Source organism: Orcinus orca, chromosome 1 (assembly GCF_937001465.1).
Source record: "Orcinus orca chromosome 1, mOrcOrc1.1, whole genome shotgun sequence".
NCBI classification, from domain to species: Eukaryota; Metazoa; Chordata; class Mammalia; order Artiodactyla; family Delphinidae; genus Orcinus; species Orcinus orca.
This window is the reverse complement of record NC_064559.1, coordinates 173,016,495-173,044,471: the sequence shown is the minus strand read 5'-3', so window position 1 is coordinate 173,044,471 and position 27,977 is coordinate 173,016,495. Positions and strand designations below refer to the sequence as shown.

Sequence of the window (27,977 nt, the reverse complement as noted above, 5' to 3'; positions counted from 1 at the left end):
ACATTTATTCCATTTTTTTCCTCCTATCAGATCCTCAAGATCTTTCAGAATATCACTCTATATTGACTTGGAATTTCAGTTATTACAGTTACCCTTTATTGAGCACCATGCATTGTACAACATGTTCCACATGCATTAACTCTTTAAATGATCACAAGAAACCTATGAAAATAGCTTCCATTTTACAAGTGAGAAAACAAGTTCAGAAACGTTAAGTAACACAGAGGTGACAAGGAAACAGAGAAAGAAATATGAGGTCTGTTCAACTCTACAAACAACAGTATTGCTATTATGCCAGATGGAATATTTTTCAAACTGCAAATTTCTTTTCCCAGATCACTTCCCAAAAGTAATTAGGATAGTGCCTAATATATGTAGAAGAATGTCCACATTTACTTTCCTATTTAATCTTAATACTCTATGAGAAACAGAGGGGCAGTGTTTATTAATATCCTTTTTCACAGGTAAAAAAAATAAGGTTCAGAAAAGTTGTGAAGAAAGTGCTTTTTCTACTGTTCAATGTTGTTGTCAATGCCCTAGAAATAGAACTTTCTGAAAACATATATACATAAATCCTTCAACATTTTATTTGCATATATCACTAATTTTACTAAAAAACAAACAAAAACTCCAGTGAAAAATGACTTTCACTGATAAAAGTAAGCCTCTAATAGGATACACTTAATCTCAATTCTATTACATATATTCAAAGGCATTAAAGATTTTCTCTCACCTTATTTCTGAACTATGTCATAAACTCAGAAAGCTAAACTTCTTTAAACTTATACTGCAACAGAAATGTAGTGATGCTTCTGACACTTAAAGTCTATTTTTTCTGAAATTAATATAGGCACCTATGCTCTCTTGTTTACTATTTGCATGGAATAGTGTTTTTCCATTCCTTCATTTTTAGCCTATGTGTGTTCTTAAATATAAAGTGAGTTTCCTGTAGACAGCATATAGTTGGATCTTGTTTTATTATCCATTCAGCTACTCTATGTCTTTTGACTGGAGAGTTTAATTAATTTATGTTTAAGGTAATCATTGATAGGAAAGGACTTACTTTTGCCATTTTGTTGTTTTCTGTTTTATATTTACTTTGTTCCTCTATTCCTCTCTTGCTGTCTTCCTTTGTGCTTTGTTGATTTTTTTACAGTGACATTCTTTGATTCCTTTCTTTTTTTATTTTGTGTATTTTCTTTATGTTTTGGGGGTTTTTTTTGTGGTTACCATGTGGCTTGTTAAAATGTCCACTACCCAAAGTGATATACAGATTCATTGTTATGCCCATCAAAATCCAATGACATTTTTTATAGAAATAGAAAAAACAATCATAAAATCATATAGAACCACAAAAGACTCAGAATAACCAAAATGATCTTAAGAAAGAACAAAAAAGCTGGAGGCATCACAGTCCTGATTTCAAACTAAATTACAAACCCATAGTAATTAAAACAGTATGGTACTGGCATAAAGACAGACAAATAGCAATGGAACAGAACAGAGAGCCCAGAAATAAAGTAAAACATACAGTCAACTGATCTTTGACAAGGGTGCCAAGAACATACAATGGGGAAAAATTGTCTCTTCAACAAGTGGTGTTTGGAAAATTGTAGTATCAACATGCAAAAAAAAGATAAAAAAAGAAATTGGACCCTTACCTTATACCATACATAAAAATCAAGTCAACGTGGATTAAAGATTTAAACATAAGACCTGAAACTGTAAAACTCCTATAGAAAATATAGGGGTACATCTTCTTGACATTGGTCTTGGCAATGACTTCTTGGATATGACACTAAAAGCAACGGTAACAAAAGCAAAAATAGACAAAGTGGAACTACATCAAATTAAAAAGGTTCTGCACAGCAAAGAAAACAATCAACAGGATGAAAAGACGACCAATGGAATAGGAGAAAATATTTGCAAACCTTATAGCATTTCTATCTACTATAGTACTTCTCTCACCGTTAATAAGTAAATGTCAGTCTCCTCCCACAAACTAGGGTCAGGAACTAGGTTTATGTTTATCTCTAGATGTCAGTCAGTGCCTTGCAGATTGCCTGAAACTGAGTAGACCTTCAATAATATTTGTTAAATGGGTGAATAGTCACAAGTTCTGGCTGTCTAAGGAATTTCATATAACTAAACTCAAAGTACATCATTCAGAGATAAATAATACTCTCATAACTCAATAACAGAAAGTTTGCTTTTCCCTCTTACCTCTTCATTTTGTACATAAATTTCTAGCTAGTTAGACAATCTGGGATTGGGAGGAGAATATCTTTCTTAATTTCTAAAAGGGGGCCCTCAAACTAACTCACTACCACAATGGCCTCAGTAATAAGTAAAAAGTACAATTACTTGGGTTCCACTACTCTCAGGGCACCTATTATGGTCACATACAAATTAGGACATGAACAACATAGAGCTTTTGTTTATTTTGATCTGAATTCATTATTTTGATCTTACTTCAAAAATCCATTTTGTATTCTTGAGTTCTCCCAAGTTCTAGATCTTTAACTGATTACTGGATATTTTCCTCAATCCCACCTCCACCCTCATAAAAGCTGACCAATATTGAGTTTATTCCATCTTGGTTTCCTATACACAAAAGTCCTTCCCATCTTTCAATGTCCAGCTCAAAAGTTACCACATCTAATGCTGCTCCAGGCCTGTTGTTCACTTTGCGGTCCTCTTAACTGTCCCACCAAAGTGGTTGCAACCTTGCACATAATCTCCAGCTAAAGCACTTGGAGCTTCCTGAACAATCATGCTCTCTCCCATTTTCACACTTTTGCAGGTTCTGTTGCATCAAGCTACCATGCCCTATCCTCATTCTTGCATTCTTATATCATAGAAGTTACCAAACCACTGTAAATGTTGAAATACACTGTTATTTGTCTCTCTCAATAGAATCTGCATGCTTGTGGAAAGATACATTAAAAAATTTTATACTCTATATCTAACACAGTGCTCAATAAATATGTGATAAATGGGTGAATGAGTGCTTGAATGTGTAACTAGCCTAAGTTCCTAAGGTAAGATAAAAATAAACATAATAATTGTAAAATGGTTGAGTCACTTTGGAAGACAGTTCGGCAGTTCTTCAAAATGTTAAACATAGAGTTTCCATATGATCCAACAATTCCACTCCTAAGTGTATACTCAAGAGAAATAAAAAGATATGTCTTCACAAAGTTCACAAATGTTAACAGTACCAGCATTTTTCATAATATCCCCAAAGTGGGAACAATGAAATGCCCACCTGAATGGATTAATAAAATGTGATATATCCATACAATGGATTATTTTTTAGTAATAAAAAGAAATGAAGTACTGATACATGTTACAACAGGGATGAGTTCCGAAAACCTTATGCTACGTGAAAGAAGCCAGACACAAAAGTCACGTATTATATAATCCCACTCATACGAAATGTCCAGAATAAGCACAGAAACAGAAAGTAGATTAGTGGTTGCCAGGAGCTGAGGGGAGAAGGGAATGAGGAGTGATTGCTAATGGGTACAGGATTTCCTTCTGGGGTGATGAAATATTTTATACATAGTTAGTGGTTACAGTTGCACAACTCTGTGAATATACTAAAAACCACTCAACTGTATACTTTTAAAGGGTGAATTTTGTAAGTATATTAACTATCTCAAAAAACCTATTATTAGAAAATGAACACAATAATGAGAATTCTCCATTTGGTCCAGATTTTTAATCAAGGGCTTTATCTTTGAAATCACAACACAACTCTGCTGCCTAGAACTTCCTAATCTTCTATATTGATCAATTATAGAACTAGAAAAATGTTGGAACATTAAAAGGTCATTCTAAATTAACCCCTTCCTCACCTTACAGGTAAGAAAACTGAGCTCCAAGAAGGATAAATGACTTAAACAAAGTTATACAACTAGTAGTGAAACCAGGGAGAACTCATTCTCAGTCCAATGATTCATCTTTTTTCTTAGTTGAATTAACATTTTCCTTCCTAAAATTCCCGGGTTCTTTTTTCTTTTTTTAACTTAAAGGAAAAGTTACATTAAAAAGAAAAGGACAGACCTATTTATCTTTCATATTAAGCCTAGTAACTATTACTAGATTTTAGGGGATATTAAAAAAAGATTAAGAGAAAAAACTACTGCACCTTTCTGATTCTTTCAATGAGAAAAGGCAACTATTAGTACTTAAAGGTTTTACTCTTAAATGATAATACAACATAAGAATTCACAGTAATAGTTAAGGATAGCAACAAAAACCACTCTTTCCCCTAGGGAATGGAAATAGACACTTAGCAAAGATGCTACATATGTGGAAATTTACATCCGATCCTTCACAGAGATGTCAAATTTAATCCATAGGAAAATGTCTTTCAAATTAACACTTTCTAAAGTTCCCCTTTGAGACCCATTTTTTTTGGTGGCCTTTGTATGACAATGGCAAATATAGGTACAATAAGTAATTTTTGTGATACTTATTCACTCAGGAGATTTTCTATGAGAGCAAATATTTTCTTTAAAGTTCATATTTGTTCTTTTCACCAGAAGCAACTTTTAAAGGGAGGAATTTTTCATTTGTTTCTACCAAAGGGAAAAAATACTAAGTTTCGTTGAACATATCATTTTTTTTAAAAACCATCATTCAATGTTGACCTTCAAAAGCTTATACAAAACATCAACATACAACTTACAGCCAGAGGGTAGCTCAGTGATTGTGTAGTCCAGTATTTCCCTGACTGTGCCCACATGTACCTGCAGATGGCATTTCAGAGGAAGTATGGGGAGTTGGGGGAGCAGAATGGGAGGGGAAAGATAACCATAACAACAAATATTGTTACACACTCAATTTAGTTTAGGAAATTCTGGGTTAATTCAATAAATATTTAATGAGCACCAACTATGTGTCAGACTTTCTTCTAGACGCTAGAGCAAAACATATTTATGCCAGGATTTCTTAGAGCCTCTAACATGCTACTGTTTACTATGACTAAGATGACCATATGTAGTTTGCCCGGACAGCTCCAGTTTACCACTGTTTTCTCAGCATCAGTAGACCCCCTTTCACTCCTGTTATCATACGCATGACTCTCTAAGTTTGAGGGGTGTGAATATAGTGCATAGCTTTTTCCTAAACTTACATGATCAATGAAATACTTATATTTCCTATAGCCATCTCCTAGAACAGTGGTCTACAGAACATGGTTCAGGAAATGCTGACCTACTCCATTCTCTCCATTTGATAACTGAGGAAACTAAGGACCAGAGATCTATAGCCTAGGACACCTGGCTCCTATCTCTGATGTGCTTGCCAATACCTTGCAGATTGCCACAGATAAAACACTCAAACACAAAGTAAAAAAGTCTTATTACTGGATAACAAGTATTATGTATTTTCTCCTATTACAAAAATAAATCACCCAATTTTACATGCTGATTCCAATTTAAATAGAGTTTAACTCAAGTTTTTTCTTTTAAGATCATAACTATAAAATTAACCAAAGATGGAGTCAATGAGAAAACATTACCTTGTAGTCAACTCTTTAAGTTTATAAGCCAAGTTTACCATGTCCTATTCTCTGCTTTTCTTCCACTCACTCTGGTGAATACAAGGTAACTGATTTCTTCATATCTTCAAAGCCTCACTGGCCTCATAGGTGTGTTTGGGGCGTGGGGGAGAAGCTAATTTTCTCAACTAACAACTTTCTGGTACAAAGAGTTACGCTCTAATATTTTCCTCCACTTTATGGTTCCAAGTGTCCTTTAAAGTAAGGATGCTACTTTCTTGGGCTATTTGATACCTATGAAAACTCTAAAGAGGTGGAATTACAATATAAGTCCCTTATTCTTTCTGAGTCTCTACAGGCTTATTAACAAAGGCTATTTTCTGATTCTGGATGCACCAAAGATATGGCTCTAGAAGAAAATCATGCAAAAAATTCTGTCTTTGAAAATCAGTTATGCACACTGTGGATCACCCATGGCCATTGCTATTTCTACTAACTGTTAAGCATTTTAAGTAACTTAGGTAGGTCTTTTAGAGAAGAGGGAGTGAATGATTATAGAAACTTTAAAAAGAAAGCTGTATCTTAGGAGCTAAGACATATCAATAGCCTTTTCTGAGGGAGCAAACGGTAGAAAATACTAGTTAAAACAGGGTTTAAACTCCTAGGAAATTCATCTTCGTACAGTATATCTTTTTGCTCATGACCAAGAAAAGAGAGTTAATAATAATAATTAAATCTTAGACAAGATAACCAGTCAAGTAGGTGAAAAGAAAATTACAAGGTGATTAAGGCAGAAGAACATTTCTAGAGAGAATCTGTTTTTGGATTTGTAGCTGGTGATATGAGAGAGATGTGACAGAACAGCCTTCTCAGAATCACAATGGAGGTTGTAATTGTGTTGCAGAGCTTTGACTTTTAGAATATAGCATTCTTTACTGTGATTGGAAAAAGAAGGTTTGCCCATGATAATTTATCATTTGAAGTAATAAACTTATTCAAGTCTAACTACTGTACTCAATTAGAACCACCTGTTTAAAAGAAAAGGAATACAGATACTGATCACATCACATGTTTTCATTGAGAAGTTGACAAGGACACTCATACAGTTTATCACCACTGGTCTCAGCAGCCTTCCTGTGTATGAGAAACAGAACTACAGGCCTTTTTGTATAAGCTCCTGTACATCTTGTCCATGCTGTTCTCAAAGATGGGTCGGTAGGATTTTCCTTTATAAGAGGCTGCCCTGTTGGACCAGTATTCGCCATCATCCAAATGGAGAGTGCCACGTGGCTGCTGAAATGAACTATAAAAAAAGACATAAAAGATTAAAACAATGAGGCAACAAAATGAGAGGTAGTACTATATAAATCAAATATTTACTAAGTACTTTATAGGTGTGTGGTACTCTGTTTGGGCTTTGAGATATAAAATGTGACAAGGCTTATGCCTTCAAAGAGTGACACTATTCGCATGCAACAATTACAAAACAATAAAATGAAAATGGTATGTGAGAGTTAAAAAGAAATTCCGAGAAGAGAGGGAGGTGCGACAAGGTAAAAGCAGGGCACAGATGGTATGGTATGGCCAGTTGTGAGAGTGCTTGGCCTCCAAAGTCAGGCAGACCTGGAAATGAATTCCAGCTCCGTCTTTGTAAGCTGTGGGAACCCGGGCGATTTATTCAATTGTCCAGGGTCTCAGCTTCCTTTACTGTATTTTTGCAGTATTGTTGTAAAAATCAAAGAGAATATATGTAAAGTGCATAGTACAGTGCTTACCTGGCACACAAAAGTTATTAAATATAAGGCATGGAACTACTAGGTACTTTATATATATTTATACATATTTATAAAAAATCTTACAACCCTCTGAAGTCGGTAACTGTGGAAACTGAGACTCAGTGAAGTCAAGTGACTTGCCTAAGCCTCTTTAGGTAGGAAGGGGCAGAATGGAAAAGGATACCATTTCTGTGGCTCTAATGTCCTTTCCACTGTGGCATGCTATTGTCCTCAAGGAGGAGTAGAAAATTCGACTGAATATGAATCACTTTTAGAAAACGGAAAACAAGGTGGAAGAGTCTGTATTTGAAGTGATAGAGAAATACTGTTATTCTGAGGGTGTTGAAGAAAAAAGAGAGAGAACAGATGGAAGCTATAAAATAGACCAGGACTAGGCTCATTGTAATGGGAATAGAGAAGAAAAGGCAACTCTTTCTGAAGGCTTGATAGTGCTTTTCTTTAATTTGCTAGAAATAAAACATTGACTTTTTAAAAGACTGAGTTTATTTTATTTTTTAAACAAATAATGAACCCACTTTAATAAATTAAGTACTTGTTATAGATAAGACCTCTCAGGCATGTTAGAGATTATGCCATATAAAACTGTATGTCCTTGCTATTAAATGTTACAAATATTGACTTCATATATTTGGAATCTCACTCCACACAAAACAAACAATTTCCTCCCTGACTTATCAGTCCCATGATGTTACTTGTGAATTGTGAAATAGCAACTCTGGGAGCTGGATATCTGTAAAAAGAATTTGCTGTTTCACCTGAAGTCAATCTACCACCTGAACTCAGTAAAAGTGGTCACAAAAAAAGGCACAAAGTGGCTGTGTTATTCTTAGAGCTTGCCATAGTTTCCACCTTTCTTTCATTAGCTTTGCTTAAGAAATAGTCTAACCAACTGAATACAATGTCTTTCATACAATTTCTCACCAAGCCTAACTCCTGCTGAAACAGTCACTCAAAACAGTTTTTTGGACAATTTGAGTCAAGTGATAGAGAAATCACACACACAAATACATTAACAAACTTCTTCTGCATGTACTTTGTACCTCTGCAAGTATATCTACCAGCCTAAGTCCCCACATTTGCCTCTGTTCCCTCAAACTACTTCAGGAGTGCCACATGTTGTGTTTTGTTTGTTTAGCTGTATTTGGTTTATTTGTTGCTTTTTTTGTTTTATGTCAAGTCATGCACTAATTAATATTTCACAAAACACAGATCTGTCCAAAACACAGATGACTGTGTCCCTGTTGTCCACAGTCATCAACTTTACTGCATACTGATGGTCAGATGATAATGTTCTTTTCTGAACTCTATATTTTGCTGGGCTAGTTCTACCACAATAAACCCAGTCAACAGAAATTTGAATTTTTATTAAGCTACTACCCAAATCTCAGAAAGGTAAGTAATAGTAGGGCTGCTAACTTTAAAAATCATTGTGTAGGTTTTTCTGGGATTGTAAATCAAATTCCTAATCCCTATCATAAATTATCATATGAATGAATAAGTGAATAAATAAAATTCAGAAATAATTTTAGGAGCAACTGTGAACCTGATAAGGGTCTGTAAAAAAGAGCGAAAGTGGCCAAAACAGACATCTTAATGCTTTTAAAATCTTGCAAATTTTGACAGGAAGTTTATTTCTATTTAAAATTGCAAAATTTTCAATTTAGTAAACAGTACTGTAGTTCTCCAGAGAGAATTTGGGAATTGGCTCTTCCTAGAAGTCTGAACTGCGAAACAGAGGTGTTTGCAAAACAGAGGTGTTTGCAGAACAGGTTCTAATACGCATGGACAGGTGCAAACAAAGAGTAGCAGAATCTTAAAAGCAACATTTACTTCTAGACATGGAAGTATTTGGCTATCTAACTAATAAACTGTGAACATATTGAGTCAGTTCTGATTTTCTATTATTGGGAATATTAATAAGTTTACAATGTGTAAGTGACACTTAAAAAGTCTTATTATAGTAATAGGCTTTTAAAGACTACACTTCTGTATTTTACCATGAGTATCTCCAGCATTCATTCATTCAAAGCATTCAAAGTTCCTCCTCTACAAAACACTGAATTAGTGCTATATAACATAAAATGGTTATCTTTAAAGCAGGGATAAAATTGCTATTTTATTAAATGCAGTACATTTTTTGGCAATTTACTCTTGCTACTTGAATAGGGGGCCCTCTATTTAATAATGACAAAACTATTAAGAAAAAAAAAGACCAAAAAAAACAGAGACCAGGATAATACCTGAGAACCGAGCACTTTCAAATCTTAAATGTTGCTAAGGTATAAATTATAAATTTATTTTTTAAGGCCTAGCATATATACAGAGAAGAGAAAGGTCTCAGGCAGCTTAACATGGACTAGGATACTAGTATTTTGCTTACAGAAGGTTAAACTCACTTGAAACCCTGACAGTGTTTTCTATATCAGTACGAAATGAAGACCAAGTACATACTACTTTACACATAGTTTTCAGATAAAATATCTATAAGGTTATATACATGAAAACGAAGGTCAGAGGGTAAGATGGATATGCCATGCAAATAATATTAATTCTAATAAATAACTGGAAGGTCATGAGAATAAAAAAATTGGCCATTTGTACTCAAATAACCAGAGTTGAAAATGACATTAAAAGATGATGATGCATATTCTATACTTTAAACTTGTGATCTAAGATTCAATATAAAGACATAATATAAGAGATGAATTTCTTCCCATAATACTCTATAAAGGTTCCTATCAAGCACAACTTTAACAAAACATGTGGAATAGTACTGAGGATGCGATGTATGCTCTATAGACATTGAATGGATGGATGATGGATAGACTGACGGATGGATGGATGGATGGATGGATGGAATGTAGGAAGGAAAATACTCAAAATCTTGGAGTTCAGAATAGATGACAGGGAGAGACTAAACTATGGTCTAATAAAATCTGTAAAGCATTTTGTATCTTTAAATATACCACACAAAGATAAAATGTCATTAAAGACATCAAAATTTACTGATAAATTATAGCAGTAATTCTCAAACTTTAACACACATCAGAGTCATCTGGAGGGCTTATTACAACTCACATTACTGCGCCTCACCCCCAGAGTCACTAAGTGAGGATGTCTGAGATGGGGTCCAAGAATTTGGATTTCTAACAAGTACCAGGGTCATGCTGATGCTGCTGGTCTAGGAACTACATTTTAGAAAGCACTAAATTAGTGGCTTTTCTATAAAATTTTAAAAGCTTCGGGAAAAAAATTGCATGTTGCCATTTATCTTCTTTTATTATTCACAGAAACTAAACAGTAAACATTAATAGAAGTCTATTCAAATGAATATACTGAAGACTGGTTACTTATACGTGATTTACTTCCCTTCTCTGAGTAACGATGTGCAGAAATGAGCCACTGACAACTAATAAGTTCTAACAGCTTTCATCATGATTAATTCCACTGTTGATTCCTTATCTAGAGATGTTACTAAATATCACAACCATAATATGTGATATTTAATAGTAAAGGGTTTCAGCAAATTCAACTGATCATTATTAATAAAAGACCCAATTTTAATATCTGAACTGTTTTTTTTTTAAAATTGAGCTCCTAGTACATGTCAGAGACCTTGATGGGTAGTCAAAAAACAAAGGTAAGCAAAACCTCTGTGCCTCACACTTAACAGAAGGGGGCAAAACAGACATAATGAAATGATCACTGTGAGATAAATATTGCTAATTGAAATTATATATGTGAGAGGAAGTGGCAGGATAAAGGAGAAAATGACTAACAGTTTGCTGAGGTCATAAAAGGTATCTCAGAAGAGGGAATAACTTGAATTTAGTCCTAAAGAATGAGTAAGCATTCACTAGATAAACAAGAAGACTGGTTATTCCAGACATCATACTGTAACAGAACCAAGGCACAAATTAGTCTGAAATATCAATAAAAATACCAGATAACACAAAATCCAAAGAATTCAAATTAGATTTGAGCAACATTTTCTCACTTAAAACTGAACGCTTATTCTTAGTTATTCAAGAGACTTTAAGTCTATATATTATTTAGACTTTTTTTCTTTCATTTATTAGTACTAAAGACATCTTGGTAAATTCACCAAGTTAATCAGATAGTGAGCAATGGGCAGGAAATGAAAACTATAGTCAATCTGTGTTATTGAAAAATATATAGTCAAAGTTTAAATTACTTAGTTTGAGATTCTGTTATAAACAATTTCATAATTAAAGCATTTATACTGAGCATATTCTTACTGTTAATAACCTGCAAAACATGCACAATAGAAAACAGTTTATAGCAATAGCTAGTTCCATAAAAGAACAATACGGCTAAAAATCTGGGGTAATAGTCATAAAAGGCCAAGTCATGTTCTAAACATGAAATTAAAATTATTTTTATCTTCCCCTCTCTTTTTGTGGCCAACTCCCATCTACAGGAAGCATCACCTCATGCCTGGTCTTCAGTTAGGACTAATGATCAAATTGAATAGTGATGCCAGAAGTGTACTACAGTATAGAGAAATTTCAACATCCTGAAAACTGAAGAAATTTGAAAAATATATAGAAGGTACTAAAAGGAGAAAGAGCATCCCAGGGCCCTGGAAATTGGCAAGGCTACCATAGCAAATGCCTAAAATTTTCTGAAACATAGGCAATATGAAAGTTGAAAAGGACGTCTTCATGGGTAGTAAATTCTTTCCCCAATCCAGCTCTCAAATCTTAAATTATTGGACGTAAAAGGTCACTTAATAACTCCTTGATAAGAGATTTCTTTCAAGTGAATTTCATTCTCAAAGGTGATGGAAAACACAGGACAGCTAGCACGGATAGGCTGATGCCCGGAAGATGAAATAACAAGCACTCTAATTTGCCATTCTGCTCTTCCTGCAGAAAACATGGAACATCTGCTGTACTCCATGGCTGATAGCCACAATGTATATCTAGATCATAAGATAAAGGATTGAGTCCTGGGCATAGTTTTTCCTGGGAAAAATATGAAAGAAAATAATTTCTATCTCTTCATGAATATTCTCTATTTGACTGTCATTATACGTCTCTTTAGTTCTTTAAGCATAGCTGCTACATCCCCAGGGCTGCCTCAGGAGGTTTCTAGTAACTCATTTTTCACGTGTATGGATCACACTTTACTGTTTCTTTGCATGTCTCATAATTTTTTGTTGAAAACAACAATTTAGATAAAAATTGTAGCAACTCTGGGTTCTCACTCGTTACCAAGTTGTTTTGGATTCTTTGTTTAGTGACTTGCCTGGACCTATGCTGTAAAGTCTGTTTCCCTTGCACTGTGTAGCTGCTGGTGTCTCTTCATTTTTATTTTTATTTTTTCAATTATTGTTTCTATTTTTAAGCCTGGACTCCTAGGGGTTGCCCCTGCGTCAACATAGCTTGATGACCAACACATGATTGGTCTGAGTCAATAATCCTATAACGTTTCCATCTTTTGCCAGTGGACCTATGTGTGGCTTAGGGAATACATTCAAAGTTTATCTGGTTGATAAATCTGCCCTGGAACTTGCTTTCTGCCTTCATAAGGCCTCACACTCAGCCATGGAGTAGTGGCTCCCTAACACGCTCTCTGGTCTCTCCTGAACATGTTTACAGCCTTATACATACACATAATGTTCTAGACTACCAGGGATACGTAGAACTTTATCAAGGACAACTGTGGCTATCTTGTCCTTGGATTTTTGTTGGCTGCCCCAGTAAGCAGTAAGACCTCAAGCCCTCCCTTATTGTTTGCCAGTGGGATCATTATTGTTTCCAGTAATCCCCCCACACATGAAATTTCCTATGCTATGCGCCATATAAAGTCAGTCCCCTCTGGCAGCAGAGCTGCCTGTCTTTTGGCGTGACTGCCCCAGTAGAACTTTTGTGCTGAGGAGCTGGGGGCTGGGGGGTAGGGACTGGAGCTCCAGGCAAAATGCCACAGACTCCTACTGCTCTCATGGAGCTTCAGTAGATTTTCTTGATAAACGCTCCTCAATTTGTTGTATTCCTTTGGTCAATTTCCAGAGTCCTTAAATTGTTGTTTTTGACAATTCTGTTCAATTTTGTTGCTTTCGGAGGAGAGGATTTGCTGAGCTCCTCACTCAGCCCTTCCAGAGGTCCATGCAGACTTCCTCTTGACCCCTGTGTCAATGGATGTCTGCAGAGGGGTAATTTTTAGCCAAGATCTCAAGCTCCCTCTTGATTTCTGCTGATAGAAGCCTTAAGGCAAGCAAGTGGGTGACTACTGTGAGTGCGGGTTCTCTCATCTTTGAGATGGAAAGTAGAATGGGGTGACTTCTTGGCCTACTATATAATATGACTTGGGGATAAAACTAAAATAATACCCTGATCAGTTCAGTAGCTTCTGGAGCTAATATCAAAGATACTCTTATAAAATGTCTTGAAGCACTGACCACTGTGTCCTATTGGTCCAGGTATGTCCTACTGGTCCAAGAGAAGCAGCAAGGAATATAAAGTAATCTCAGAAATGTGTGAGCAGAACTTCCCTGATGCTCTGCTAACTCTCTCACTTGAGAGGTACTGAAACAGTCTCAGGTGACCAAAGGCTTAGCCATTAACATTGCTTGGTGAACTGGAAAAAGAACCAATACTAAGGTCTATGGCAAACTTTAAATAGAAACCAATGTTTTTCAAAATATGGTCCTTATATTACCTTCACTAGAATCATTCATGATACTTTTTAAAATGCAGATTTCTAGGTCACACCTCTGTGTGTTAGGAACCAGAATCTATGGAGGTAGAAAGTAGAAATCTATATTTTTAAGAAGCATGTTATACATACAAGAGTTTGAAAATCAGACCCTTTGCTTTATCAACCCTACTCACTCCTTACCTCAATTAGAATTAATTACGTGGATACAGAACGCAAAATTGGGATGCTAATGCATATACCGGAAAACTAAGAATTAGAAGTTTAAGTAACAACAATAAACGGTACAAATTCTTCATCAAGGTATGCACTTTCTTGGCCCTTCCTTTTCCCATTTGGATTACTTTTTCTTCAAACTCATATAAAATACACTACTTTCCTTCATGAGACACCTAGGTTTCCTCAAGGATGGGAAGCAGTAACTTTGGACAGGAGCTCAGACTTATACTCTGTGTAAGGGACAAAAGGAAAAGTCCTCACATGTTTATGGAATGCCTAGCCTAGCTTCCCAGGGCAAAAAGCAGAGATTTTAGTCCAAAACACCAGTTATAGCAATAAAACATATTCCATTATCTGGAGCTTTTTTCTTACATTTGTTTTTCAGGAAACTCAGGAAGGTGGAAGCCATATAGTAATCAGTGGCATAGCATCAAAGGCCTTAGAGAAACTTTAGTTATATAAACTCACAATTTACATTCAGTTTTTAATACCACACTTAATGGCAATTAACATAAAGTTTTCAAAAGCCTTCATGAGATTTGCTAGTATAATTTTGCAAAAACTGTATTATTACTAACATTTCTGAAATTTTAGGCTAGAAGAACTGAATTTCTCTTATTAACATAAGAGAAAAATAAAAAAAATAAAAAAGGCTTACTCATGATCTAAATTTTTTTTTTTTGCGGTACGCGGGCCTCTCACTGTTGTGGCCTCTCCCGTTACGGAGCACAGGTTCCGGACGCGCAGGCTCAGTGGCCATGGCTCACGGGCCCAGCCGCTCTGAGGCATGTGGGATCTTCCCGGACCGGGGCACGAACCCGTGTCCCCTGCATCGGCAGGCGGACTCTCAACCACTGCGCCACCAGTGAAGCTCTCATGATCTAAATTTTGAAACCTGTTGTTTCCTCATTTATTCAGGATGAGAATAAATACATCCTGAACTAGGTCCTGAATATGTGGATTTGCAAGGCAGCCAAATACACTAGAAATCTTAAGTAGGATGAAAGGCACCACCATTAATTGACTATATTTGATTTCACTGAAAATTTTCAGTAAGGCAAACATTAAAATACTATAATAGGATTTTACATAGTTAAAATAAAATATAAATAAATAAATATTGAGTCTAAATTTGCCACAAATCCTGCAGATTAAAAACCAGGTTATTTTTATATTAACTATGAGAAGATCTCTATACACTGTATTAATCAAGCTCATACCTATACTCTGGGTCACTGTCATAGGCAGAGTCTCTATATAAAAGACCTCTTTTCAATTCCAGTTCATCTTCTTTCTCTGGGTCTCTCTCATCCTGAAAAATTTAAAGATTTCCATTAATTTATTTTATAATTAAAATGACACCTATGTTTCTGTGGTAATTGTTCTCCCCCTCCCCCAATGAAAGGAACTGAATTAAATGCTGGATTTCTTAGGAAAGGAACAAAAGGGTTAGTGAGAATTTACTATTCTGTTCAATGAAACTAATACAGTTTTATTATAGTATTACTAATACTGCTTATCAAAGACTAGAAACACAATAGATGTTTCTTGAATCAATGAATAAATAGAAATGGATACTGTGTCAAGATATGTAATAAGATGTGTAGTAGGTAATAGTCTACACATTGTTATGTGGACTCCTAAAAGATTATACCTGCACTCTGAAAAATAAGTATTTGGGAAAACTATGTAAATCTAAGCATTTTAACACATACCTATTACTTACGAAGGAAGTGATTTAGAATTATTATGTGTATACCAAAATGCAGTAACAAGCCACAAGAAGTAAAATGAAAGGCAGGGTAGTTGGAATCAAAACACATGGCTCCTCCTCCTTCTATGGGCAGGCTGTTCTTTACTTCTGAGAGATCAACTCAAGGGCATAAGAAATAGAATTCTAAAGAGATAGCTTTGTAAACTATGTCATTCACAGTAAGGATGTTCTTACATATGGTAATTTTATATAATTTAGTATCAAATATCTTTCTCAACTACTAGCTAATATCCTTGTTCTGTGGTCAAACAGGAACAGAAATAAAGAGAACTGATGGTAAAAGGAACCAGTAAGCACAGATTGCTGTAGGGATTAGTATTAATAAGGTGGTCATTCACTTTATGTAAGAAATCAGCTGAACAAAGATTATCAAAGATTAGATCACTCCCTAACACCATACACAAAAATAAGCTCAAAATGGATTAAAGACCTAAATGTAAGGCCAGACACTATCAAACTATTAGAGGAAAACATAGGCAGAACACTCTATGACATAAATCACAGCAAGATCCTTTTTGACCCACCTCCTAGAGAAATGGAAATAAAAACAAAAATAAACAAATGGGACCTAGTGAAAACTTAAAAGCTTTTGCACAGCAAAGGAAACCATAAACAAGACGAAAAGACAACCCTCAGAATGGGAGAAAATATTTGCAAATGAAGCAACTGACAGAGGATTAATCTCCAAAATTTATAAGCAGCTCATGCAGCTCAATAACAAAAAAACAAACAACCCAATCCAAAAATGGGCAGAAGACCTAAATAGACATTTCTCCAAAGAAGATATACAGACTGCTAACAAACACATGAAAGAATGCTCAACATCATTAATCATTAGAGAAATGCAAATCAAAACTACAATGAGATATCATCTCACACCAGTCAGAATGGCCATCATCAAAACATCTACAAACAATAAATGCTGGAGAGGGTGTGGAGAAAAGGGAACACTCTAGCACTGCTGGTGGGAATGTGAATTGGTACAGCCACTATGGACAACAGTATGGAGGTTCCTTAAAAAGCTACAAATAGAACTACCATATGACCCAGCAATCCCACTACTGGGCATATACCCTGAGAAAACCATAATTCAAAAAGAGTCATGTACCAAAATGTTCATTGCAGCTCTATTTACAATAGCCCGGAGACAGAAACAACCTAAGTGTCCATCATCGGATGAATGGATAAAGAAGATGTGGCACATATATACAATGGAATATTACTCAGCCATAAAAAGAAATGAAATTGAGCTATTTGTAATGAGGTGGATAGACCTAGAGTCTGTCATACAGAGTGAAGTAAGTCAGATAAAGAAAGACAAATACCGTATGGTAACACATATATATGGAATTTAAGGAAAAAAATGTCATGAAGAACCTAGGGGTAAGACAGGAATAAAGACACAGACCTACTACAGAATGGATTTGAGGATATGGGGAGGGGGAAGGGTAAGCTGTGACAAAGCGAGAGAGAGGCATGGACATATATACACTACCAAATGTAAGGTAGATAGCTAGTGGGAAGCAGCCACATAGCACAGGGAGATCAGCTCGGTGCTTTGTGACTACCTGGAGGGGTGGGATAGGAAGGGTGGGAGGGAGGGAGACGCAAGAAGGAAGAGATATGGGAACATATGTATAACTGATTCACTTTGTTATAAAGTAGAAACTAACACACCATTGTAAAGCAATTATACTCTAATAAAGATGTTAAAAAAAAACAATTATCAAGAAAAATGATTTTAAAAATTTGGTGATGGCATGAAATTAGGAAGAGAGCATTCAGTTAAAAAATGTAAGCAATACATAATAGAGCAAGTTTAAAAATCACAGAAAATGTGAATATATATTTAGAATTATTATAACTTCTAGGTGAATTGAGCCCTTTTACTGTTATGAAGTAACTCCATTTATTTCTATTAATGCTTTTTCCCTTAACATATTTTTGGTTTACCATTGATATAGCTACAATAGCTTTCCTTTAGTCAGTGCTTGGATGATATATATTTGTACTTTTATTTTTAACTTTTCCTTATTATTATGTTTACATCTTTTTCTTAAATAGTATATAGATGGATGTTGCTTATTTTTGTCCAGTCTGATAAGCCAATGAAGTAGAGCATTTACTCTATTAATATCACAGAAAATGTAATCACCTGTAATGAGTACAAAAGACACTGCAAAGGAAAGCATAAGAAATAAGACACTATGTTAATATGTTTTCAATCTTCAGAAATAGAGTATATTGCAAGAAAAACTGAATGAAAGAGATGTAAATGATGTTGAATTTTAAAATTCTATCCTTGGAAGAAATATTAATTTCTAGATTATATGATAAGTGATATCAGACATAAACATATCAATATTCCTGGCTTAATTTTGTCAATACAGTTGAAAAAAATAATTTTTGACCAGGAGTAATAAAAAATGTAGACTAAATTTTAAAAGTTTATATATGAAAAACATACAAAAGGGCCTTAGAAATCTGAACCTCAATTATTCATTGAATAATACCCCTATTTTGAGCTGGGTACTTACTATCCTAGACTCTGTGAGGATAGAAAGATGACTAAGACATGATTCCTGCACACATGTGGAATAAAGTTTGTCTATTCTGTGAATCTCTATGAGTAGAATGGATAAACAGGTAGAATTATTATAGGATATAATAAAGGACAAAATGAGGAAGAACTGCCTAATTAATAGAGCATTCTAAAAACAGAATGACTGTCGTAAGAGGGAGTAAGGGCACAATCACTAAAGCTATTCACATAGAGCACTAATACATATCTATAATCAAGGAGTTCAGGAAGGGGAATTCTGCCCCAAGAAACAAAAAGGACTATATGGCCTTCACGGTTATTCTCTTCAAATTTTCAGACCATTTTGTGACATTTATATATATTCAAACACATACATATCTCTTATAAGCATCCTTGTGTAAGCTTTTTTTTAAAAGATCAAGTTATAAAAAAGCAGAGAGGCAACAAACATCATACCTATCATAAGCCATTAACTATGACTAAAACAAGTATTAGAAGAGATATGTCATTCCCATTAGTGCCAGAAAAATATATTTCCGGAGCATAGGGAAGTGATTCCCCTCTTATTTCTCACCGACATTCCCATTTGTCCACATGTAAACACAGGAAAAGATGGATGACACCAATATTTGTTCAGTTCCTTCAACGTATCTAGGACTGAGTTAGGTACTTCTTAAATGAATATCTTGTAAGCCTTCAATAACCTTATGAAAAAGGCACTGCAACTTGGAAAAATTAACAACATGCCCAAAGATACAAGTTATTAAGTGGCAGAGCTGGAACGTAAACCCAGATCTAACTTTATTTACATTATACTCCCTCCTGAAATGCAAATAAGCTGGACTATAAAATAAAAATCTCCATTCCAAACCATTAGATTATTCTCCAGTATGAAAATTAAGCTCAAACTCTTTCAGCTAATATCTATTCAGTTAGTTTTTTATGAGGGTATTCTGAAATAATTTAGCCCAGAAGAATTTTTTTTAGGATTTCCATGAAGAAACAGTTTTCTTTCAGCAAAAGTCATTAATAAAATGACGTACTATTAAAAGAAGCTGTGGGCTCTCCTTCTCTGAAACTGGCAGTAAGTTAAATGTTCTCTGAAGATTCCTGTCACCAATGATCACTATCTTATACATGTAACTGACATCATTCTTAGAACACCCCTGGAACAAAGAAATAAAAGATACCCATACATTTTTGCAAACTGAAAAATTTAGGACAACAGTGATTCAATAGTCTATGATAGGGCTTCCCTGGTGGAGCAGTGGTTAAGAATCTCCCTGCCAGTGCAGGGGACACAGGTTCGAGCCCTGGTCCGGGAGGATCCCACATGCCGCGGAGCAACTAAGCCCATGGGCCACAATGGCTGAGCCTGCGCACTAGAGCCTGCAAGCCACACCTACTGAGCCTGCGTGCTGCAACTGCTGAAGCCCGCGCGCCTAGAGCCCGTGCTCCGCAACAAGAGAGGCCACCGCAAGGAGAAGCCCGCGCACCACAATGAAGAGTAGCCCCCGCTCGCCGCAACTAGAGAAAGCCTGCGCGCAGCAACGAAGACCCAATGCAGCCAAAAATAAATAAATTTTAAAAAGAAAAGCAGCAGCCAACCCACAGCTGCAGCCAGTTAAAAAAAAAAAGTCTATGATAAAGCAAGAACTAAAGGTAGTCATCTCACTAATTAAATAGTACTTAATAAAACATACACCTGTCATTCTCAAATGAAATTCTCATATATAGTTTAAAAACCTATAAGATGTGTTTCATTGCTGTCAAATTCAAAACACTATTTATAATGAAGTGTGTACAAGAACAAGAATTCCAATAGAATTTAACCACTAGTTCTAATTTGCATTATCACCCTGGACAATTAATGCTTCAATTTCCTAAATCGTAATGTAGAGAAAATTTAGAGTTGTTCAAAGTCACAAAGATAAGAAGTTGCAGAGCTGGCCTTGAACCAGGTTTTTCTAATTCTATAAACTGATTTATATTGTAAGTATATTAGAGGATAATAAAGACTAAAGGGAAGACCACTTAAAGAACACTTAAATGCTACTTTTTACAAACTTCTGGAGGCAGAGTGTGGAAATGCATGTGTGATGGTTAATTTTATGTGTCAACTTGGCTTAGCCATGGTACCCAGACATTTGGTTAAACATTATAATGGATATTTCTGTGGCACTTTTATGGATGAGATTAACATTTAAATCACTGGATTCTGAATAAAGCAGATTGCCTTCCATAATGTGGGTGGGCCTCATCTAGTCAGCTGAAGGCCTTAATAGAACAAAGACTGATCTCTCCCCAGGAAGAAGGATTTCTGCCAGCAGACTGCCTTTTTTTTTTTTTTTTAACTTTTTATTTTATATTGGAGTATAGTTGATTAACAACGTTGTGATAGTTTCAGGTGTAGAGCAAAGTGATTCAGTTATACATATACATGTATCTATTCTTTTTCAAATTCTTTTCCTGTTTAGGTTTTACATAATATTGAGCAGAGTTCCCTGTGCTATACAGTAGGTCCTTGTTGGTTATCCATTTTAAATATAGCAGTGTGTACATGTCAATCCCCAACTCCCCAAACTATCGCTTCCCCCGACTCTTCGCCCCCCCGTAACTATAAGTTTGTTCTCTAAGTCTGTGTTCGTTTTCAGTTTCTGTTTTGTAAATGTTCATTTGAATCATTTCTTTTTAGATCCCACATATAAGGGACATTATACTACATTTCTCTTTCTCTGTCTGACCTACTTCACTCAGTATGACAATCTCTAGGTCCATCCATTTTGCTGCAAATGGCATTATTTCATTCTTTTTAATGGCTGAGTAATATTCCATTGTACATATGTACCACATCTTCTTTATCCATTCCTCTGTCGATTGCATTTAGGTTGCTTCCATGTCCTGTCTATTGTAAACAGTGCTGCAATGAACACTGGGGTGCATGTATCATTTTGGACCATGTTCTTCTCCAGATATATGCCCAGGAGTGGGATTGTCAGATCATATGGTAGCTCAATTTTTAGTTTTTTAAGGAATCTCTATATGTTCTCCATAGTGGCTGTACCAATTTACATTCGGACCACAAGTGTAGGAGGGTGCCCTTCTCTCCACACCCTCTCCAGCATTTATTGTTCATGGATTTTTTGATGATAGTCATTTTGACTGGTGTGAATTGGTATCTCAGGGTAGTTTTGATTTGCGTTTCTCTAATAATTAGGCACGTTGAACATCTTTTCATGTGCCTCTTGGCCATCTGTATGTCTTCTTTGGAGAAATGTCTATTTAGGTCTTCTGCCCATTTTCTGATTGGGTTGTTTGTTTTGAAGATATTAAGCTATATGAGCTGTCTGTAAATTTTGGAGACTAATCCCTTGTTGGTCACTTCATTTGCAAATATTTTCTCCTAATCTGTGGATTGTCTTTTCATTTTGTTTATGATTTCTCTTGCTGTGCAAAAGCTTTTGAGTTTAATTAGGTCTAATTTGTTTAATTTTGTTTTTATTTCCATTACTCTGGGAGACAGATCAAAAAAGATACTGCTGCAATTTATGTCAGAGAGTGTTCTGCCTATGTTTTCCTCTCTTGACACTTTTATTCAACATAGTTTTGGAAGTCCTAGCTATGGCAAACAGAGAAGAAAAAGAAATAAAAGTAATCCAAATTGGAAAAGAAGAAGTTAAACTGTCACTGTTTGGAGATGATATGATACTATACATAGAAAATCCTAAAGACACTACCAGAAAACTACTAGAGCTCATCAGTGAATTTGGTAAAGTTGCAGGTTATAAAATTAATACACTGAAATCTGTTGCATTTCTATACACTAGAAATGAAAGATCAGAAAGAGAAATTTAAGAAACAATCCCATTTACCATCACATCAAAAATAATAAAATACCTAGGAATAAACCTACCTAAGGAGACAAAAGACCTGTACTCCAAAAACTATAAGACACTGATGAAAGAAATCGAAGACAACACAAGCAGATGGAAAGATATACCAGGTTCTTGGATTGGAAGAATGAATATTGTCAAAATGACTATAATACCCAATGCAATCTACAGATTCAATGCAATCCCTATCAAATTACCAATGGCATTTTTCACAGAACTAGAACAAAAAATCTTAAAATTTGTATGGAGACACAAAAGACCCCGAACAGCCAAAGCAATCTTGAGAAAGAAAAACGGACCTACAAGAATCAGGCTCCCTGACTTCAGACTATACTACAAAGCTATAGCCATCAAAATACTATGGTACTGGCACAAAAATACAAATATAGATCAATGGAACAGGATAGAAAGCCCACAAATAAACCCACGCACCTATGGTTAATTAATCTACAACAAAGGAGGCAAGATTATACATGGTGGAAAGACAGTCTCTTCAACAAATGGTGCTGGGAAAACTGGACAGCTACATGTAAAAAAATGAAATTAGAACATTCTTTAACACCATACACAAAAATAAGCTCAAAATGGATTGAAGACCTAAATGTGAGACTGGACACTGTAAAACGCTTAGCAGACTGCCTTCGGATTTGAACTACAACTCTCTCCTGAGTAACCAGCCTGCGTATCAGATTTTGGACTCACTAAGCCTCCGCAATCACATAAGCCAGTTCTTTAAAATTTCTTTCTCTCTCTCTGTTATACACATGCGCATACACACACACACACACACACACACACACACACACACACACACACACACATCCTGTTTCTCTGGAGAACCCTAATACAGCATGAGAATGAGAAACTCCTGCCACATATTAGAACCTTCAGTACCTCACTTTCAACAATGGATAGAACAATCAGAAGATCAACAAATAAACAGAAGACTTGAACAATACTATAAACCAATGAGATCTAACAGGCATCTACTGAACACTCTATCAGACAACAGCAGAATATACATTCTTCTCAAATACACATGGGAAATTCTCCAGAAGAGACCATATTATGTTAGATCATAAAATGAGGCTCAATAAATTTAAAAGGACTAAAATCATACAAAGATGTTTCCTGGCCACAATAAAATGAAATTAGCAAATTAAATCCATTATTCAAAACTGTCAAAGATGGACTTATTTAAAACATTTAAGAAATAAATAATCTTACACAAACTCTTACAGAGAATAATTGGGAATATTTTCCAACTCATTTTTATGAGGCCAGCCAAAACCTGAGAAGGACATCACAAGATAGGAAACTTACATACCAATCACTATCATTAACTTAGATGTAAAAATCCTAGGAAAAATATTAGCAAATTGAAACCAGTGACATATTTTTAAAAAATTATGACCAAGCATTTTGTTCCAAGTATGCAAGTATGGTTTAACATTTGAAAATTAAGTAATTTACTACATTAAAATAAGGAGAAAAAGCATATAATCACCTCAATAGATGCAATGTGATAAAACTCATACATTTATAATTTTTTAAAAATGCTTAGAAGATAAGGAATATAAGAAACTTCTGTAATCAGGAAAAGAATGCCCACAAAAAATCTACAGAAATCATCATACTTAACGTAGAATTATAAAAAGCTTTCTTCTTTGGATGGCAAACAAGACAAGATGCCCTTTCTATAACCACTTCTATTGGATATTGGAAACACTGGATAATGTAATAAGGCAAAATAAATAAATAAAAGGCATAAAGATTAAAGAGGAAGAAATAAAAATGTCATTATTTACAGATGTTATGATTACATATGTAAATACCCTAAAATCTACCATTTATTAACATTAATATGTGAATGTAAGGAGGTCACTGGATACAAGGTCACTATACAAAAATCTATTCTAAGAAGTCATCATACCAAGAACAAACAGATGACAGAATTTTAAAAGATACAATTTATAACAGCATAATAAATATCAAACATCTAGGATTAAACCTACCGAAATACATGCAAGCCTTCTAAAATAAAAACTGTGACATAATTGGAAGAAATTAAAGATCTAAATTAATTTTAAAAGTCACCAGTTTTATGGATTGAAAGACTCAATGCTGGTAAGATATCAGTTCTCCCCTACTCAAAGCACAGATTTAATGTAATCCCAATCAAAATCCTAGCAGGGTTTTTAAAACTGAAAAGTTGACTCTGGAATGCAGATAAAAATACAAAGAACCAAGAATAATCACAGCAACCTGCAAGCAAGAATAAAGCTGAAGGGCTTATGCCATGGGATATCAAGAGTTATTATAAACCTACAGCAGTTGAGAAAGTATGGTATTAATACAAAATTAGACAATTAAACCAATGAAATAGAAGACAATTCAGAAACTGACTCATGTATCTAAACTCCCAATCGAACAGAACAGAATCCAGGACTATCCCCACGTAAATACAGTGAGGAAAAGAATGGCTGTTTGGAGAAAGATGCTGGATCTTAATCATATGGGGATAAAATGAATCTTGATCCAAATCTCACAGTATACATACAAATCAAATCCACATGCATTGTTGATTTAATGTGAAAGGCAACACAATTAAAGATTTTTAAAATAGGAGAATATTTTTAGAACCATGGTTAGCCAAAGTTTTCTTACATGGGGTAAAGAAAGTGCTAACCAAAGTACTAACCAAAAGAACCAAAGTAACCAAAGAACCAAAGTAACCAAAAGTAACTGAGATACATTAAATTAAGAACTTGTATTCACAAAAGGACTCTTGTTAAAAAAACAAATATGCAAGTCACAGACTGAAATATATTCATAATATAAAACATGCCCATCAGAAAATGCCCAGGAATGAAAATAAAAGACCTTAAGAGACATATGGCACACAGAGACCAAGTCTAATGTGTGCTTTTTGAGAAGCACTATAAATGTCAAACTGAATAAATACAAAGAAAACCACACCTAAGTGTATAAGATTTAACTGCTGAAAATATATGACAAAGAAAAAAAATTTTTTAACAATTGCCAGAGAAGGGTATTCCAGGAAGATGTTAGTGGCATTGTGGTGGGCAAAATAATGGTTCCCAATGATGTCCATGCCTTAATTCCCAGAACCAGTGAATATGTTACCTCACATGGCAGCAGGGGATTTTGCAGATTTGATTAAGGTTAAGGATATTGATAAGAAGAGACTACCTTGGATTATCTGGGTGGGCCCAATATAATCAAATGAGTTCTTTAAGGCAGAGAAAACTTTTGTGGCTGTGGTTAGACAGAGGGAGATGTGACTAAGAATAAGAGTTAGGGAGATGCAATGTTGCTGGCTTTGCAAGTGTAGGAAAGTGGCCACAAGCCAAGAAATGTGGGCGGTTGCCAGAAGCTGGAAAAAGCAAGGAAATGGATCCACCCCTGGAAACACTAAGTAGAAAACAGACACCTTGATTTTAGCCCAGTGAGACACATGTTGAAATTCAGGTCTACTGAAATGTAATAGAATTAATTTGAGCCACCAAATTTATGGTAATTTGTTATGGCAGCAATAAAAAACAAACACACAAGAGGTACAGATCTCCTCATAAAACATACAGAAATTTTTTTTTAGGTTAGGTGAAATAATTCATGGCAGACCAATGCTCTTGCTAAAAACTAGAAAAGCCAGAAAAAAAAAAAAGTTTATATTGTTTAAGTGATTAGAAAGGTGCAGCAAGTGGGCTAACGACATGCACTTCTGTTTTTCCTCAAAGCATTTGCACATTCTGAGTGTGGACAAGAGGCTGAGAACCAGGGCTTGGATTAGGACAAGGGTCATTGCTGCGACACAGAGAAACTAACAAAGCTTTTGATGGTTGTAGGAGTGGGGTGATGAAACTATAGAGTTTTATGAGGCTTTAGATATATAACTAGTCTCTCAATCATGACATTTATTGATTTATGAAGCTGCCTGGGACTACTAGGTAGATAACTCAAAAGTATCTGAAAAGTAGAGCAGATATTAGTACAGTCTTATGGTGCTTAAGAAATAAAGATCTGCCAGGGCAAGAGGTCTTGAAAACGCAAGAAGCAAAAACCCTAGAAGTAATATTGACACTTAAGGAACTGTATTTTTAAACTGAAGACTCTTAACAATCTGGACTAGCTAAGCTAAAAAACTTGGTCTTGGCTCAGGCAAAGCTTATTTCTGGGGACAGAGCACCCAGCAGAATTTTTCTGTGGATCACACTAGGCTAGAGAGGTAAAACTGAAGACTAGAAGAGCCTCAAACACATGAAAGGTCCTTGTCAAGATATTTGCTAAATTTTGAAGGGGTGCCAGGTTGGCGGCAAAAAGTTAATCCAAAAATGACTGAAAAGCAAAAGAACTATCTCATATAATCAGATGGTACTTAAAAGACAAACATCCATCAGGAAGAAAGACTTTGATAACACAGCAGGTGAGAGTTGAAAGCCCTGGAGAGTAGCGAATTGACAGTTGACCATTTGCAATCACATTTTCCCTGAGGACACCTATTTCTGAGAATTGCCGGAACTAGCCATAAAGCTGGTGCTGGTGGACAGAGAAACCAGCAGACATCCTGGTGACTATGCAGAACTGGTGTCACAAAAACAGAGACTAGAGGGGACTCAAATACATGAATAATTTCTGAAGTTCCCTGCTGTGGGAATGTAAGGAACTAAGCCTAAAACCTCTGACAAGCAGGATGGAAACTGTCTCAGTTTCTTGGTACTGAGAAGACAAAGGCATGAAAGGCTCTAAATTGAAAACACTGGAGGCTCATGCCTAAAAAAGATGGCTGAACTGAGATTCAGCAAAAGTTTGATTGAAGGTAAACTGAGATTTACCAAAACATCAACATAGCCTCAACCCAATTCAGTCTCTTTTAAAGCAAGGTTATCGGTCTATGATGCTACCTGTCTAGTAGAGGAAAGAGGGAACCCTTTCATCACCTGGAAAAATCTGAACTTGTTTTAAACATAATATCTAAAATTTAATTATAAAATAAGTGGTACATAAAGAGTCAGAACAACATGACTAGTAAGCGAAAGTAAAAAGACAAAGGAAGATCACAAATTTAATCCAGGTATTGGAGTCAGGAAACAAGCACTTTAAAATAATTATGATCAACATGTTTAAGAAAATAAATGAAAATTTGGACAAAATAGAAATAAAGATTAAGGAGTTCAAAAAATTGGCATCTATAAAAATATATCAGAGCCATTTTATATCTAAAAATTAAGTAGCTGAAATAAAAAAAACTTAATAGATGGATGAACAGCATATTGGAAACAGCAGAAGATAAGATCAGTGAACTAGAAGATAGGTTCACAGGAAACATTCACAATAAAAGACAAAACAGAATGATAAATACAGAAAGGAATGCAAAACACATGCGGGAGACAATCAAAAGGTATAACAGATGTAACCAGACACACAAAAAGTAAGGAATAAAGGAGCAGTCATACAGCATATATGAAGAGATAACAGGCTAGAATTTCCCAAACTAATTTATGTCAGGAATTTATATATTCAAAAAGCTCTGAGCATCCTG

At 35.2% G+C, this 27,977-nt stretch overlaps 1 protein-coding gene across 2 annotated transcripts in view; it reads right to left on the bottom strand.

Annotated features, from left to right (window-relative positions):
- Positions 1-1,205: 1,205 nt before the first annotated feature.
- SPATA6 (spermatogenesis associated 6) overlaps positions 1,206-27,977 on the bottom strand; it is a 157,601-nt gene continuing 130,829 nt past the window's right edge. For both annotated transcript variants that reach the window (XM_012534469.3, XM_004273888.4), the window contains exons 12-13: positions 15,426-15,517; positions 1,206-6,812 (exon numbers count right to left, since the gene is read on the bottom strand). In XM_012534469.3, the coding sequence (XP_012389923.2) occupies positions 6,632-6,812; positions 15,426-15,517 (273 nt within the window). In that variant the 3' untranslated portion in view covers positions 1,206-6,631. The remainder of the gene's footprint in view (positions 6,813-15,425; positions 15,518-27,977) is intronic.